The 19,131-nt window shown below is 46.6% G+C and overlaps 1 protein-coding gene across 1 annotated transcript in view; it reads right to left on the reverse strand.

Moving 5' to 3' along the window:
- The window catches only part of adam10a (ADAM metallopeptidase domain 10a), a 57,896-nt gene extending 39,052 nt beyond the window's left edge, over positions 1–18,844 (reverse strand). Inside the window, exons 1-2 of the mRNA XM_067248462.1 lie at positions 18,703–18,844; positions 7,033–7,183 (exon numbers count right to left, since the gene is read on the reverse strand). Of these exons, the coding sequence (XP_067104563.1) occupies positions 7,033–7,183; positions 18,703–18,769 (218 nt within the window). The 5' untranslated portion in view covers positions 18,770–18,844. The remainder of the gene's footprint in view (positions 1–7,032; positions 7,184–18,702) is intronic.
- Between the last annotated feature and the right edge of the window lie 287 nt (positions 18,845–19,131).

The raw sequence follows: 19,131 nt of genomic DNA on the forward strand, positions 1-19,131 counted from the left end.
CTCCTCCTCCTGCCCTGATGCAGTCACTCCTCCACCTGCCCTGAAGCAGTCACTCCTCCACCTGCCCTGGTGCAGTCACTCCTCCACTTGCCCTGAAGCAGTCACTCCTCGACCTGCCCTGATGCAGTCACTCCTCCACCTGCCCTGATGCAGTCACTCCTCCACCTGCCCTGGTGCAGTCACTCCTCCACCTGCCCTGGTGCAGTCACTCCTCCACCTGCCCTGATACAGTCACTCCTCCACCTGCCCTGGTGCAGTCACTCCTCCACCTGCCCAGATGAAGTCACTCCTCCACCTGCCCTGATGCAGTCACTCCTCCACCTGCCCTGGTGCAGTCACTCCTCCACCTGCCCTGATGCAGTCACTCCTCCACCTGCCCTGAAGCAGTCACTCCTCCACCTGCCCTGATGCAGTCACTCCTCCACCTGCCCTGGTGCAGTCACTCCTCCACCTGCCCTGAAGCAGTCACTCCTCGACCTGCCCTGATGCAGTCACTCCTCCACCTGCCCTGATGCAGTCACTCCTCCACCTGCCCTGGTGCAGTCACTCCTCCACCTGCCCTGATACAGTCACTCCTCCACCTGCCCTGGTGCAGTCACTCCTCCACCTGCCCTGATGAAGTCACTCCTCCACCTGCCCTGATGCAGTCACTCCTCCACCTGCCCTGGTGCAGTCACTCCTCCACCTGCCCTGGTGCAGTCACTCCTCCTCCTGCCCTGATGCAGTCACTCCTCCTCCTGCCCTGATGCAGTCACTCCTCCACCTGCCCTGGTGCAGTCACTCCTCCACCTGCCCTGAAGCAGTCAGACACACCAGGTGATTCTCCCTGAGCTTCTCAGGGACTCAGCACACTATTAATATCTCCTCAGCCCAGGATGCTGGGGATGAGAGACAGAAAACAGGTGGAAGGAGGGAGGAGAGAAAGATGAAAATGGACAGAGGGAGAGAGAGAGAGAGAGATCACAAGGGAAGAAGAGATGATGTTGACTGAGCAGGAGTAAGAGGGAGAGATGGTGGGAGATTTGCATTCAGAGATGGAAGAGAGAGAGTGAGAGAGAGAGAGAGAGAGAGAGAGAGAGAGCGGAAGAGCAGAAGAGCGAGAGAGACACAAGGTAGCGAAGATGAAGGTGATGATGATGGAGGGAGAGTGCAGGGAGGAAATGAGATAGGGAAATGGGCAGGGATGATCTGTGGATCCTCGCACCATCCGAGGTGATCTGGAAGCAGATTTACGGCCACTTCCTCCACTTGTTATTCAGTCTGGCACAGATGCAACAGACTCTGGCCTCTTCACTCACTATTAATGGCCACTAGAACAATCAATGAGGCCTCATCACTTAATCTGCTCCCCTCTCATAACTAGATAGACCTTGCCAGGCATCGACCCTGGGGTGCCCTGGTCACGGCCACAGCATCTCATCTCACAGGGAGGCGATGGAGACATGAGGCCTAACCACCATCTGCATCTAGAAGGGATTCATAGATGAGAATTAACTAGCCAACACACAGCCAGCCTGCATGGAGGAGCCAGTAGAAATTTGATTTGTAGGCTTAACAAATTTGAGCTTCGAGGCATGAAGTAATTAGCATTTAAGTAACAGGTAAATTAATGTTAAATAGCTGTGCTTAAATGTATAAAGTGTGTAACATTGTGTAGCATCTAACATTGTGACTGTCACTGATGACTGATTTACAGTCAGTTAATGTACTCTGCACTTAAATGAAGTGGTTTTACATCAAATCTTCTGCTCCACGACTCAAATGTTCAAGGAAATGTCCTGGAAACACCTGGCACCAGAAATGGATAAAAAAAAAAAAGAAGTTTTTTATTTTTATTTTTTATAACAGGAACATGGAGAATCATCCGGAGCTGGATGATCATCATCAAGCCTTCCTTAAGCCCACCCCAGCCCGCACAGAGCCGGAAGACACTGGTTCAGTATCTATGTTTAGGAGGCTTGCCGGGTCACTGCAGCTTAGACAAATAGCACTGATCGAGAGCAGAAGCAATTAAACTGTTCAGATTTATCCATCTGAACTCTGCACAGACAGAGGCAGGGGCATGGGGGCAGGTCATCCTTCAACGGGCTTGTCAGCCAGAGACCAGACACCAATAAAGCCATGGAGCATGTGATGGAGCCTGGGGTGGGGCTCACTCGCTCCACAGCCCCCCATGGTGCGCACACACACACACACACACACACCAGTCATCCTCTGAAAGACACACAGCCCTTAATTTGTGCCAGATAGTTGAATCTCAGAGAGACTCAGAGAGAGAGAGAGAGAGAGAGAGAGAGAGAGAGAGAGCAGGGGAGGAGGGAATAAAGAAGAGGCGATGGGCTTCAACGACCCCACTATTGCCCTCTGCCTCCTCACTGCAAAGCACGTGGGTGCGTATTGCAGATGCGCTGGGGTCTTGTCCAGTCATGTGTGGCAGTGGTCTCCCTGTGCTGCGACACAGTGAGCACCACATCTACAGAACCCATCGCAACAAGCCTGCCTTTCTGCTCACGAGCGGGTGTTCTGCTGTGCTTAACGCAGCCCCCAAGCCAACTGAATGTTCAAAAGCACCATCGAAACAAGGGGGGTTGTCTGGTGGAATAGCTACACTAATAAATCACGACAGTAATTCTTTAGAAATAATCAACAAGCAACTGCGTAACACAGTAGGCCCGTCTTCCGTCTCACCAGCTTCTGTCGCGACCACTCTTGATGAGTAAAACAAATCAACATGGGCACCAGATGTGATTATCACCAGGCAAAAGGGCTGAGCTGGAGTTGCTTTAGGCACTCCACAGAGCAACAGACCTCACAGGGGGCTTCTGGGAGCTGTAGAGCGGGCGGGTAGCTGATGTGGATGAAGCCGGGGTCGGCCGTCCATCACCGCCTACCTGCGTCTAGAGGCAGGCGCTCTCAGTCATCACTGCTCCGTGGAAGATGAATCCAAGGGCAGGATATCATACCTGTGGGCCATGGGACAGCCAAGGTTATGAACGCCCCCACCCCCCCACCCCCCCCCAACCCACACACACACCCACGCACACACAAAACAAACCTAACAATATGACAAAAAGAGAAGGGAGAGTTTTGCAACCCTGAGGGAACCAGCACAGCCGGGCTAAAGGGCAGCAGCTGACTGATCTAAACGATGTGGGGTCATCCCGAGCGCAGGGAAACACGTGGATGGGTGTCTGACAGCCACGGGGATCCAGCTCTGCAGGCAGGCCGGCCCGAGGGCCAAGCCCAGCACGCATGCCCCGCAACCAGACAGGGAAGGGCCCCACACAGGGCAACCTCCGACAGTACAAAGGGGTCTGGAGGGTCCCTGGCTGGGTGGGTTCTGATGATGAACGATCGCTGACAGACTGACAGACAAAACCCCTCGCTATCTCCTCCGGGGGGGGGGGGGGGGGGGGTTCCATTAACGGCTGATCGAGGCCCAGGTCTGCAGCCCACCAAGAGAGGGGTTGGAGCTGCTGTTGGTGGGCCTCTAGCATGCAGCTCCATTGTGGCTTACCGGGGTAATCCCAGTCTAGGTACGACAGGACAATGGGTCTAAACACACGCTCACACACAAAGGAACATGCACCGTGGATAAACAGCGGCCAGGGAGAACACAGAGACTTTGACTTTCTGGGACCGACAAAAGGCTCCCTTCTGTAAGCAGAAAAGGGCTCTGTTTGAATGAAACGCAGGAACAAAGACAAAGAGCTTCAGTTTCTCAGCACAGCATTGTCCGGACACGTGACATGTCGACACCAATCAGACTGTTAACTCCACTTACACATTTGTTTGTAGGCCGGCATGTTTCAATGAGGGTGACGTGTGGTTAGGTCAGGCTTTAGATTCACATATGAACTACTTGCCACAATACAGTGCTGAGTATAGCGAACTGGAATGCCCCTTCATACCACAGTTTTGTTGTGAATACAACAGTGCTGCTCTGTCATGTGATCTCTCCCTCAACTCGCTCTCCCTCAACTCGCTCTCGCTCTCTCTCTCTCTCTCTCACCATCCCTCCCCCGCTTCTCTTTCTCTCAACTGCCCTCCCTCCCTTCCTCCATCCCACCCTCTCGCCCTACCTCCATCCATCCCTGCCTGCCTCCCTCCCTCCCTCTCTGGTCATCTGATCTTGCTTTCCTTTGGAGCAGGCATGGGGAGTGGCAATGTGTGCGTCGGTGTACAAAAGGGCTTTCTATGAGCCTGGCTCTGTGGAGCACTGAGAGTGGAAAGGGAGGAGAGAGCTCAACAGGGCCTGCCCAAAAGTTATGCTGTGTGGAACGGACATTCCCTCCCTCTATCGCTCTCTCTCTTTCACAAACACACACACACACACATCATTGTTTCTGCACCAGCTGACCAGCACCACCACCTTAAGTCTCTCTACTACTCTCCAACATCACATGCTCTTGTGGTGAGTCAACAGGCTGGGGCTGCTGCCTAGAACAGAAGGATTCTCAGAATTCTCGAGAGCAAACATTCCATCGTTTTGGTACCGTTATTGGAAAGTCTGGACTCTAGAATGCAGATATTTATGAGGCCGTGGAACAGGCTGGATGAGTCACAAAACCACATTGCTATGAACAAGAGAGTATCTACACAGGAAGCAAACACAAGAGTAGCAGAATAACCTGACATGGAGTAAAATAGACCTAATATAACCGTTCCAACATCCATCAGCTGGTTCTGACAGGCTGGTAACAGCACACATACAGAGCTGAACACTGGGCCACTAGCAGCGAGTTGGAAAATGCTTATTTGTAGGCTTTACAAGGCCCTTTCACACACAGCACACCAGGGACAGAAAAGGAATAGTGGGGGGGGGAAGAGAGAGAGAGAGAGAGAGAGAGAGAGAGAGAGAGAGAGAGAGAGGAGAAGGAGAAGAAGGAGAACGTGTTCCTTGCAATAAAAGATACAAAATGTAAAAATTGGGTTGAAAAAGTACATCCTTCCTGTAACCAATGGTGCAACCTACATTGCGCTTCATCCTTCCGGTAACCATCCATCCGCCTAGTGTGTCAACCTTTTGTGCAAAATAACGACAGAAGCCTCCATCGGTAAAACAATCACACTGCGGCAAGTGCAATATAACACACAGCATTTGTAGCCTTGTTAGGTGAAAAACACTCTCAATTTGACAGGTGTTGATTTCCATTCATCTTACAAGCATCAACCACAACTTCTACCTGACCTTAAAATAACCTGTAGAAGGTAGAGGGTAGTAGAGGGTTCTGTGTCTCTACTACTACATGTCCATTTCTCAGTTTCTCTCTGTCGGGTATCGAGACTGTAATGATAGGTGAGGGTAGGAGGTGCTCCAGAAAAACGGCTCCAGAAAAGCTGCATTTTTCCCTTCAAGGCTGGAGGCAGAGTGCAATTATGACTTGTGCTCTACAAGGAGTGCGGAGCGCTGACTGACATTCAGGTCCCTATTTCCATCTTGCACAGCTGCATGACGGTGAACATCTGCAGGGACAATAAGCAGGTATACGGGTGTCCTCCACATCTACCAGGATGTGGGCACTGCTGCCTGAGCTGAACTGTCCTGGAAACAAGACAACACAGCACCAGGATCTCTCAAGTGTACACAGTATATAAAGGATATTTACAAAACTGAAATGGCGCCACCGTTATCTAGCTTAGACCCTACTGTGGTCAAGAAAGACAACAGGACTGACTTGACTTCCTTGAAAATTGGCCTCAATTCTACGTGAGCGGCACCAGAATGCCACGAATGAAAAGCCATGCGTTTGGTCTGATAATCTTCAGGTAAAAGATCCTCTCAAGATAAATAGAGGAGTTGGACTGTGAAAAGAATCGAGCGCGCGCTGTGGCGGTGCTGGGGCGGCTCCGGGGCGGCTCCGGGGCTTTTTGAGGTAGCACAATAGACAAAGCAGTCTCTCTCGCTCTCAAACAGCTCTTGAGACAGTTCAGCTGCTCTGCTGCTCTCAAGAGTAGTCCTGCCTGAAGGCCCGGTGTCTGTTACACAAGAGGACCGAGCTGCCTTCACGGGGGGGACGGGGGGGACGACGACACACACACACATACACCACTCGTCAAAGTCAGAACCCATCACAATGAAGCACAGTACCGCTCAGAGACAAAGAGGAGAAGGGGCGGGGAAGGGAACAATTGGAGCTGGTGGAATCAGGGTGCTGAAGGGATGGTTCTAGAAACCTGTCAGGGCCAGGCCGATGATTGGTGGTCTGTGGGCAGGTTACCTGGTCTTAGGGGTGACCTGGTCACACCCGTTAGACATCCTTTAAGGCTGGAGGGGGGGGGGATTTGATCTAACACCTGACCAATAGAAACAGAAGATTAGGGAGCGAGAGACCACCTGCATGTTGTCCCATAAACAAAGAATTTGAACGAACAAACAGATAAGGGAGCAGACAAACAGAACCTCTTTCGCCTCTCCCTCCAGGCTGATGTATGGATGGGATGTGATGTTGTTAGAGAAGCCTCCTAGTGATTCATCAGTCAAGGTCAAGGCAAGGTGGAGACTACAAGCGGAGGAATTGAAGGAACCAATAACCATTAGCTCATCTTTCATATGACACAGCTCCGCGGCAGGTTGGAGACGGAACGCTAAAGAGGCTTAGGGCCTACAGACAGCCCTGTACATGCCGGAGCTCTGTGGCTCAGTTCCCAGGGAGCACCTTTGTGTGACTGTCCCTGGGGCTTCAGGAGCAGGACCTGAGAAGGCTCTCTGCCTCCCAGGCAGGCATTGTGGAAAAGCCTGTTCTGGCATGCAGTATTTCACCATGCTCCAATGTTCCTGATCCCTTGTAAGGACATTCCTGTTATGCAAAATCTTTGCTGTAGAACACATTCTTATACTGATTTGGGAGATTTTTCCTATTGATAGGGACCGGAGGTTGAACCAAAAGGGAATTCTCGCAAATGAGGAAACTCTGTACTGGTAGTACTGGTCAGTTAGTGTGGTTGAAGAATGTGTGTTATGTACCCTAGCAGAAGGGTCAGCGTAAGCAACAGTGAGGGGGCGGGGGGAGAAGGGTGTTCACAACTGACCTGCCGTGTGCGTGGAAGTCCAGCTGCAGGACCTTGTCCTGGTGGGAGAGAGATCTCTTGGCTCTCTGGTGGCTGCTGTGCAGGGCCTCGGTGTCGTACGACAGGCCCTCATAGTGGCGGATGTACTTGTTCAGAGGGTTCTCATACTGACCTGAAAACACAGGAAGGGGATGCAGGAGGTTACTGGTCAAAGTCACCAACTCATAGATGCTGGACTCAGTGATGAAGAGGCCGAACTACAGACCTGACTAATGAATCTATTAGCAGTCACTGTGGTCTCGAGACCATGACACACAGGCTAATCCCTAATTACGAAGCGCTTTGCCATGACAAGATTTAGAAGTACTGCCTAAATTAATGGTTTATGAAAAGCCTGGAAGGAAATCTAAGGATGTGGCCATTATTTGCAAGTATTCATCAAACTGCTTCAAACTGCAGAGACAATGTAACTAACTAGTTTATCTAGTTAGCCTACAGCAGCTGCATCATCATTCAACCATTTAGACAATAAGGGCTGCCCTCTGGCAAGAAGCTTTACGTAAACAAAAAAAAGGTAATTTAGTTAGACAAATAAGATAACAAGCAGAAAATGCAATTTTGGGGTAGCTGTCTAACCATGTCAATAAGCCAGCTAGTGAGGTATTGACAGTTATAATTGAATTAGAGTTGGTTTGTGGATAGCTACATCGCCTTGTCCCACGGGCACAGATTCACATTTAAACCACCCTATTGATTCTGACAGTTAGAATCCCATTCATCAAGATTATCCTGGAATGGTTAGCAAATAACATCAGTGGAATGTCATTTAGAATGATGTGAAATTAATACAAAGTAAAACATTAACTTCCAAACTAACTGCTGCACTGGTACCCACGCCTAATCATTGGATGTCATAGCAATCTGAGTTACTGAATTAGTCCTGCGCACAAATTGAGATGGCGTAGCCACGAGGCAAAATATTGTGTAACTTGAAAACTAACCAACATATATGTATAATGTATCACCAGGGGCAGGGTATTTGCAATGTGAGTTGATGAGCCAAGACTTTGAGAAGGTTTCTCAAACAACGGAAATGGTATCTATTGTTATCGTTGCCATAGTTAGGGTTTGGTCGATGCTGACCAAGCCCTAACTATGGATGCTGTGCCAATACAACAGCAGCCTGTACATGACTTGGACTGTGAATGTACACTCAGTGTGTCTGTTTTCCTTTCATCCTTCCTTAGTTGTGAAAAGGTTACTTCCTCAATCTCTCTTTGGGGCTAAGAATAGCAGCCCTGTTGAAGGACATCCATTCCTGCACCAAGATGCAGCTGAGTACAGTGGTTGTTGTCAGGTTTTGAATCCACTGCATTCCCATCCACTCCACCCCAATACATAATCAAAATTGCGGAAAGCTATTTGAAACCTGTCACAACAGATTCACATCTCTCATTGAGAATGTAAAAGACATAGCTTGCTGCCGGTTTTTGAAGTGTAGAAAAAGCCCTTTCTCTACCGTACACTGCAAGATGAGGGACACACCAAGACTGCAGTGTTCTGGCAATGACATCACTGTTGCCATTCCTGTTGCCTCGTCTCCCTGAGTGAGGTTGAGCCTCACATCAATGCTGGTCAGCCCATCCCTCCTGGTGGGACTCCTAGCACGTTATTTTCTGACATAAACAACATTCTGTCCATTTCGAGGAACTAGCAGGGGTTCCCACCCTTTAGAGATATCCAATCACCAGCCTGGAGTCACCTCTCTTTCTTTAGTCTCTCTTTCTTTAGTCTCTCTTTCTCTCTTCTCTCGCCTTCTTTCCTTCCTTCCTCTGCACTGCTGTAATGTGTTTTTGGAGCAGGGATCAACACATTGCCAACAAAGCAAAAAGGCAATTTGTCAAACTATAGATTATGGTGTTGTTTTTCCTCTAGCTTTTCCTACCAACACTTTGGCAACCGACACTTTCAAATTAAAATAGAGCAGCAATCTAATTTGATTCATTTCAAAGGAAACTATAAATCCATACCGTTCGATAAAGGTTGGAAAACATTACAAAATTAATAAACTGGCCATGATGTCAACTGGGAATGGACATCTCGTTTTTCCAGGTTCTCTTTAAGAAGCCAGTGATCATTTTGAGTTGACTGGTGATGAGCCATCTGAGCCTGTGATGCTGACTGCTGTGGAAGAAATTGGGATTTCCTGTGTGCTTACATTAATCACTAATCAATAGAACTAGTAATTGGATACTAGTTAGTACGTTTATTATGTAAGCTTGCTATTAATAACAGTATATTGTGTCTATGTGTCAGGTTAATAGATGTTTGGGGTCAGGAGAAAGTACTGGCTAAACGGTCCTTGTCATGACTACAAGGAGAGCGCCAACTATGAACTCTCTAGTGTGAGAGTTGTCATGTGTTGGGAGCAGTGAATCTTTTTTTTTTGAGACTGTTGTAACGTCATTCCTGCCTAACTGTCACAATCTATGTTTACATTCTTGTGCCCTATTAAAGAGGGTCCTTCGGCTTTCGGAGCTGAGAGAGACCTGGTTGAGACCTAAGCTTGGTGTTGTGTTGTCATTTATGGTCAGAAGACTGGTTTTCTCTCCCAATCTGCAGATTGATAAATACTTATTAAAATCCAGAACTCAACTGAACTTAGTCACTCCGTTTATGAAGAGACGGACAAAACACTTTCTTCATCACTGCATGCTGGAAGTTTCTCTTCTAAAACCCTCGCATGATTGTAACGCCATTTCAGTCTGATTTGGTCCAGTACTTCTCGCTTCCATCTAAATTCACGGATTGCTTCTCATACTAGAAAGTGCCAAGATTGCATTTGCAACAGGAGAAGTGGTCCTCCAGTTGCTGTGATTGGCAATATGTCTGTTTTCACTTTAGCAAAAATTTCTAAGAATTGACCTCTGAAAGCACGGAGTAGCACAGCCTTATCCCACTGAGGAAACTGTAAGGTTGAGAAAAAGTTACGAGGACTGTGAGAAAGCACAAAAGGCGGACAGGTATAGATTTGTGAGGTGCGTGATCAAAATAAAAATAAAAGGACTCCAGGGGTCTGTCCAGCTAAAAAAAGAGAATATTAAAGGTCCAAGAGCAGAAACCATCTTATGTCTCAATCAAGGTACCACATACTCGGCCATGCACAAACACAATCACACGGTTGTCCAGAGAATCAACTGTGCAGCAAGAAAACTATCTAGAGCCCGGCAAAACAAGGTTACTCTTTTGACTTCACATTACCCTAGCTTCGAACTAAACAAGCAGCCGGGACTTGATATTTAGACAGCAAGATAACAGAGGAAGCGCCACTGACGTCACTAGAAAAAAAATAATTTGGGTGTGACCATGGGTGTGAACTGTGGAGGCATGAAATAGGCTACACCCTGGTAACATGTTCCTCATTCTGAATAGGTCAAAGTCTCACTGCAACTCCAGCTCAGCGCAATTTCAATACATGCCGCGAGAGACGGCAAAGACACAGACGTGAGAAAAGAGAAACAGGGAGACTGAAAGGAGAAGACGGTATATTAGAAAGAAAAAAAGAAGACGGGGTATTGAGGGAGACAGAAAGAGAGATGAATGGAGCACTAGCCAGCAGTTGCAACCCCTGGATCCACCTGCTCGGCTGCGACGAACTCACGTGTCCACACACGTGCTCCTGGGGGTCAGTCTCCCAGCGAGCCTGCTTGTTAGGAGATGGACACATAGACTACCTGCGTGGAACCGCCACACTGTTTCTGGACCGGCCTTTGTGTCAAATCTCAGAACACCTCTCTCCAGTCTCCTTCCCCCATCACCCTCCGCTCCGTCTCCGAGCTCGCGCCCTTGTTCTCCGTCCGCCCCCACACCTTCCTTACCCCTCCGCCCCTGGCCCTCCTTCCATCCCGTCTGAGGGAGGCCTGCTGGATGCAAGCTTGTTACATTACAGCAGAGGAATGGAAGAAACCCATGACTCATTACTATAGAAACTGCAGGCTTTTAAGAGCTTTTAGGGCAGCTGCCTGCCACATATTCTGCTATCAGCAACAGAGGCAGCCATCACTTATTCATAGACTTATTTTCCGGATTAGAAAGAAATCATGTCAGAAGCAGGAAGGCAGTCAGGCAGGCGGGCAGGCAAGCAGGCAGGCAGGCAGGCAGGCAGGCAGGCACAGAGACAGACAGACAGGCAGACAGGCAGGCAGGCAGGCACAGAGACAGACAGACAGACAGGCAGGCAGGCAGATAAGCAGACAGGCAGGCAGGCAGGCAGGCATAGCTGTTGCCCATTAGACTACTGTATTTAGGTTCCCATCCCAGGCCGGTGTTGACCCAGAAGAGGCCTCTTGAGTTCTAGGAAGGCTGGGGTGCTCCAGAGTCTGGTCTTCAGCAGCCTATGGTGTTCACAGCCTCCTGGTGAGCACCCCTTGACAATCAAACATACAGCCCTTCACAGACAACCCAAGAATATGTGCACTGTGCAATCCGACTGCTGGAGAGAGATATGTTTTGGTGAATTACCTGCCAAAATGAAAATGCTCAAGTTCTATGAGACTATTAAATACGCATTTGAAGCCAAATCTAAATTCGATTGCTGTAGATATAAAAACAAGAGCAAATTCACAAAAGCTCTGCTGTGACCAGGTACACGCATGAGCCAAAGAGCGGACGTTTTTGAAGACCGACCGACCGACCGACCGAGCTATAGAGCAGCTGGTTGCAGCAAAAAAAAAAGTAAGCACCTTGTGAGAAACAAAAGTGTATTCCGGCAAACACTCGGCGGAGCAGGTAAAGCCATCTGCCCCATCGGTGGGCTCAGACCACCAGGAGCTCTCCTGGGTGTGACAGGGGCCGGCCGGCCTCGCGGAGGAAGGCTTGGTCCTGGGGGGGGGAGAGGGCCTCCTGTGTCTGAGCTGCATGGAGACAGCCACAGATTTAGACTTCAGCCATCAATTTATTGTAAGCCGCATGACGGCGGGGAAAACTCTGGGATACTAAAGAGCATGCTCTGGCAGCCTGATTCCATACAAGTCTGCAGCGAACACAAGCGGGGGAGAAGAAAAAAGAACAAATGAACAGGACTCCAGAAGTCATGCAGCAGTGGGAAAGAGCCGTGTCCCCCTACTACACCCTCCTATGTACTACTACACAAACCTAACAGGTTTACACACGCAGCTGCTGAACATGACTAACTAAGCCGGCCGGCATTCATTGGTCGTCTCTTTATCAACACAGGCTTAGAGAGAGTGGTCAGAGGTACAAAGAATCCCAGAGGACATGATCCTGAGATCAGTCGAACCTCCCTTTACAATATGGCTACCTCCAGAAAAGACCACGAGCAAGGAAATGAATGACTTTGCTGTTCCTTTCATCATGGTCAATAGGACCAGGGTTTGTTTTAAAGGATGTTTTTGCTACAACAAGCAAGTAATCACAACCCTTTCAGCTGCCGCCACAACTTGAAATGCTATGGAGTATAAAATAATAGAAGAAACATTAAGAGCCTTATGGTCATTAGGAACTGATCTGTTTGATAGGAGACCACCACTGTGCTTTACAGCACTGGAGATGATATCTTTAGAAACCAGTAATCTGCACACATTAGGGGAGCTCAAACAGAGCTGCTTGGGTAATGGTCCCATTACTAATAAAACAAACACACTCGTCACCACACACACACACACACACACACACACACACACACACACACACACACACACACACACACACACACACACACACACACACACACACACACACACACACACACACACACACACACACACACACACACACACACACACACACACACACACACACACACACACACACACACACACACACACACACACACACACACACACCACACACACACACCACACACAGGAGGAGAGCCTGTATCTCAGTCAGTCTTAGAGCATGGGCTGTGTTGTTGCATGTAGTCTGTGTGGGAGACACTCCTCCCCCTGTCTGACGGGCAGGGGCCACACCAGCCACAACATGTTCATGAATGAGTCAGGGGTGAAACATTCCCATGATCTAGGAGCTCTCTAACCCTGCCCCAGCAGCACTGTGACAGCAGGGGGGTCAATGTCCCCGCCTCACCTCCACTTTAGTGGTTACCTATTCCCGTTTCCTGCTTACCCCTGTGTCTGTCTGTGTCTGTGTGTGTGTGTGTGTACGCGCGCGCTCGTGCGCCAGTGATCCAGACCATGTCTTCCACTCCACTTTTTCTGACATCTGCTTTTAATCAACTCAACTCACTGCCAGGTCGTTTGGTGTTGCACACACACACACACACACATCTACCTGGTTTTTCTACCTGCCTTATCTGCTAAGCCTGCTCCTCCTTCCTGTCCACTAGCCCTCCACCCCCACCCTTCATTAAATACCCCTTTGTTGATCCCCTCGTCCTGTGTTGTGTGCATTCGGTTCCACTCACTCTGCTCCCCTGTAACGAGCGGTTTACACTGAACCACAGTGATTGGCTACGACAAGTGGTGTAAGTGGTGGTAACGGGAGAACAAGGGAGAGATCAATCCCTCAGAGCACACAAGGTCCTTGTATGAACACAAACACTGGCTGCTCAGACGACCTCCCTCCATCAACCCATTACAAGGACCTCACAAATCCACATGCATTGTCCTCTACAGCCTGTATTAACATGCTGCAACGTACAGACACACACACACACGTACAAGCAGACAAATCCATGGCATACACTGAACAGACACCAGATGGCTCATTGCATAATGACTAGTTTTGGCAAGCCTGTTATTTCTGAGAAGTGTTAACACACCAAATACTGACAAATTATGCAACGCCAGTCATGCAAAACAGGCCTAATTTGTATGGCAAATGCTGTCTTTGTTAGAAACGGCCTCGAGTAGGTGGAATTCCAACTTATTCTTTAAGGACACAAAACGATTTGAATGTAGCTTTGTTAAAACCCCATTACCTTTCTATGTTAATGGATAAACCAGTCTGTCTGTCTCGAATACAAATAATGCACTCCATTATATTAACCCACGGTAAGCTCACTACAATCACTGTGGGGTGGGTAGAGTGGGTAGCAAGGTAGTGGGTAGTATATGATACTAGGTAGGGTAGGTAGTATATGATACTAGGTAGGGTAGGTAGTATATGATACTAGGTAGGGTGGGTAGTATATGATACTAGGTAGGGTGGGTAGTATATGATACTAGGTAGGGTGGGTAGTATATGATACTAGGTAGGGTGGGTAGTATGATACTAGGTAGGGTGGGTATATAAGATCTGATCAGCATTCATGGAAACCAGCCTACTGACAGAGAAGCCTCTGGAACACCGCTAGTGAGAAGATAATAACAATAAGGAAGTGCTTTTCATCATTTACAGAGAGTGTAATAAAAGCTAGCATGAAATAGTAAATGTATTAACACAAAGCTTTTATGACTACATGCACAAATGACCTTTGGAATGATCAAATCAGAATATAGCACTGCATGAAAGTGAAACAGCCATATTTATACATTGAGAGGTCAAGGATCAATACAATAGTGTTGAAATATGTGTCCTAATTAGTAACAGGGTCTAGGTTGAACTAGTAGAACTAGTACCCAAAATTGCCAAAGCATTCAGTGACAAGCCAGGAAGATACTGTTTAATGTAAGCTAAGTCAACAGTTATTCCATCTTTGCATTCATCTCATTTCCACACTCACTGAGGTGAAAAGCTTGACAGGGTGGCAACCCCTGACAGGAACAGAGGAAGTGGAAAAGGCTGGGGTCATGACTCCCCCTCCCCACACATTACCATTCACTCTGGGTAACATCCAGGCTGCCTTGTTGACAGGCTAGAGGAGCTCACACAAACACTTCTCATCTGACATGGTGTTAAACCGTTGACACAGAGCTGGTTGTCGAGGCAACAAGCTACATCGCTCAGGATGTAACCTATGTTATGAAACTTGGGTGAACTAGATTATCCCCTTTTTCACTGAACCTTTACTTAAGACTAACTTAACAACCAAAGGTGTTAAGGTAAAAAGCTCAATTAAGTTACTGAAGTACCATTACAGACCCGCTTGTTGTCATTGCTCACTGCTACATGGTCTAATTTCAAATCACCAGTCAACAGCCTTTCAACTGAATAATTTAACAGAATTAGGTAATGCAGTAAGGATAACGTGTGGTATAATAGAATATTTGTATTCTGTCACTTACGTACCAGGAGTATGAAAAGTAACTTCTACCTGCCACTAACCCGTTAATCAACTTCACGCAATGAGACAATCCTGAAATCATAGATGGTTTAAGTTTCACAGCTGCTAAAAAAAGGGAAATATAGGTGATTATACCTGATGAATACATGAGAAAAAACTATGCTTGGAATGAGAAACCCATCTACAAAATAATAATAAAAAATCTCAACATCACAAACATCATGCAGTGCCAACAGATGATCTGTACAAAAGCATCAAGGCATCAAAAGGGCATGCCGTTTTATTTCCCTCCTTTGTTTTTATATTTCTGTATACACAAACCCACTTCCTGGAAATAGTCACAGGAAGTTAAATACAACTATGATTGCCCATGTTTGTAGCAGAGCCTCTGTTTGTAGTCTCAGTAAGCAGGATGAGGTATGCAAAAACAAAAAACAGGGTACTGATGGAACTAAGACTCTCCTACTTTCTACTTTCACTGCTTGTTAAACTTGTGAGCAGCAGACACCTATCAAACAGCAGCTCCCTCTCTGTGTTGCCTTTGTCGATGTGCCGTGCATTACTGATAGACTTGGATGCAATGAGGCGATGCTGTGGGTTAATCACGGCTTATCCAGAGAAGAGTTGAATGATAGGTCCCAAAACAATGTTGGTGACTCAGTGTGAAGCTAGGTCTAGAGTCAACATAGAAATCATAATGCTCGCCATGTCCAGACCACCCTTATTATTACACTTTAAAAGACAATGTGGGCAGACAGAATTCCACGTTGGCTCTGAAAAGGTGGCATTGTAAGTATTGAGCGATGGAATATCCAATTAAACCATTTCTGACCTTGGCAGGCCTACGATTTTTACAACTTACGAGATAAACACTCAAAGACAAAGCAGAAAGCTCCCAACCAAGACACTTGAGTTGGGCAGCACCGATAGTGAAGAGATGGCCTACGTGCAAACAAAGAGCACAACGTATGATTAGACTGCCTGCCTGCGTACTTCCCATTCTTCATGGATAGGCAGCAGGGGTACTCTTGATGATAAAAACATTGCCTTTATTCTTATGTAACCCACAACCTGACAAAATTGGTCTATGATATTGTCTAAGAAATTGTAGAGTCCACCTGAGACACTTTGGGAAACAAGCTGTAGCCTAATCCAGGTATATCTCAATAAGTCTACATTTTGAGAGGCTTTGCCATGACTGCCTGACAACCAATAGAGTATTATCACAAGACATTTACATTTAGTCATTTAGCAGACGCTCTTATCCAGAGCGACTTACAGTAAGTACAGGGACATTCTCCCCGAGGCAAGTAGGGTGAAGTGCCTTGCCCAAGGACACAACGTCAGTTGGCATGACCGGGAATCGAACTGGCAACCTTCGGATTACTAGCCCGCTTCCCTAACCGCTCAGCCACCAAGACTCCCTATGTGGTTCCTGATACACTGGTTCTGACACAAACACTTTTATTCTCTACGTCCCAAGTAGCCTTTTGGGCACAGTCTCTTTGAGGCTTCCATCATATAATATGCTAGTATCAAATGCTCTTCAATACATCAAAACGTCAGCTGAAGTCACCACTCTCTCACACACCCTGTGCAGTTTTCTTTGTAAAACCCTGAGAAAGCAGAGTGGATGGGAGAGAGGGAGTGAATCCTGTGTTGAGTTGTTCTACAGAGCTTTTGAACTGAGAGAACGAAAATGTCATCTAGGGAGACAAAAAAAAGCAATTCAATGGAACATAGATCTTGTAATTAATAGTCTTACATCCTATTCTGCTTTATTTCTGAAGAAACTGTAGCTTTTTGAATTCAGACAGACCAGTTTGTAATTGATTTCAGCAAGTGAAGATTACCAATCTCTAATGTCTTCCCAATGTGAATGATTATTATTCACCCATGGAAATGTTTTAGAGTGATAATGAAGAGCTCGATTTGGCATCTTCACCAACATACATATGAGGCTAAATGAAATCTCATTTTGATTCTTCATCCACATATCTTCCATACAACACAGTTCCAAAACATATCCATCTTTATTTTAGGCTTTTCAGTTCAATTGATCAAATTACAAAACTGCTTCAGCAAATAGAGGATGTGGCAGCCATCCTTCAGTAAAGCCATCCTTATACTGCTTTTGGTGACTTATCATTGGTGGGAATAAGGATTCACAAGACACCATTATCAAATTCAACAGAGTTTCCTGAGTGAACCTTTGACTTCCACAGCAGGCTAATCATAAACACTCATATCCTATGTTCCATGGACAGCAAACCCCAACCTGTCTGACTACGGAATGGACTTGGCGTCCTCCAAAACTATCTGATTGAAAAATGGGGTTAAAAGAGCCTTCTACAATGATACAGTTTCCACCATGGTAGTCATATCAGACATTTTATTGGAATATGAACGCAGTCACATAATTCTATGAATAATCAAATGTGATTCTTATAAATATAAAAATGGAATTTCAATAGTAAGTCACAAAATCCTTGAGCGCTGATACACTAGTTTTGTATCAATAGTTCATCTGCAACTGATAGTTATGTATATTTCCATTACAGGACATGCAAACATGACATCACTCAGGGGGCTCAACATTCCGGGTGCATCACAGCAGCTCCAGGAGGATCAATTACTCACTTTGTGTTCACACACACACACACGTTAGGGAAAAACTGTCCCTTGAGCAGAAACAAATGGATCCATTATTTGTCACTTGGATAAAGGCAAGCGCAGAGAAATGAAAACTAGATTAAACAGCAGACAGATTATGCGGCTAGTTTATTTGGCAGGAGTAAGAGGAAATTTAGTCCGTCAGTCGGACCTTCCTGACTCAGTTGAGATATTTTCACAATTGATGGATCTTCTCCTGTCTCTAACCACTTGAAGTCAAGCTGTGACTAAAACAAGTTGATTAATGGCACTCCTGATTTCAAACAAATAACTTCACTTTCAATTATACAATCTAGCCGGGCAATAAAGGTGACAGTGTGAAGAAACCGACAGGTAGCTATGAGGATGTCTTGACACTATACTCACTTTATGCCCAAAATAAAATTCAGTTGTGTGGCTTGTTACCGAAACGAACTTGAACTTGTCTGTTCGCTAGCAAAAGAAAGGTCAAGCTTTGGCTACGTCCTAGTAGCATAGTAGTAGTTAGCTAGCTAGCTAGTACTGTAACGTCATTAAAAAAGAGTGGCTAGCGTACAGTGAGTGCCGATAGACAGTTTGAGTACAAGATACTGGGCTTGGTTTCGTGGTTAGTACGTTATAACAAGCTAGCACATAGTTGTGTGCGCTATGAGAAACACCATAATAATTTAAAGAAAATATAATGTAGCTGGACATCAATTTCCAATCATCCCTCGCAATCCAGCAACATACTGTAGTTAGTGCTAAACTAGCAATTCCAGCTAACTAGCTAGCTGTCTGAATGAGGAAGCTCGGGGCTGTTTCCTCAATGGGATAACAAACGAAATCGAACTTACCTTTGATATTCCTAATAAAGCAAAACCACAGCAACAGTTTGATATAAACCATATCGAATAAATTCATTGTAAACAAGCTAGCAAACGCTTGATGTTTCGCTTTCCACTTCTTAAAGGCGCAGTCGCCCTCTCTAGTTCTAGCAGTCCCTTCCCTTCTCTGTTAGTACCAAAGCACAGCAGTCTTTCACCGCTTGTCTCCAACGGCCTGACGTCAGGCGCGGGCAGAGTATCAGTCTCTCCACCCTTTGTGTTATGCAAATATTCAATATTATTTGACATGGGGCTAAGTGGGCCCAAACTGTATTAAACTTAACCCTATTGTCAAAAACTGGTATATCTTGTTCAATACAACCATTCAAATGCAAACCCCTTACATAACCAAATATAAAATGAACAATTTCAAATCGATATGCATGTTCTTAAGAGTAA

Source organism: Osmerus mordax, chromosome 13, assembly GCF_038355195.1.
Source record: "Osmerus mordax isolate fOsmMor3 chromosome 13, fOsmMor3.pri, whole genome shotgun sequence".
NCBI lineage: Eukaryota > Metazoa > Chordata > Actinopteri > Osmeriformes > Osmeridae > Osmerus > Osmerus mordax.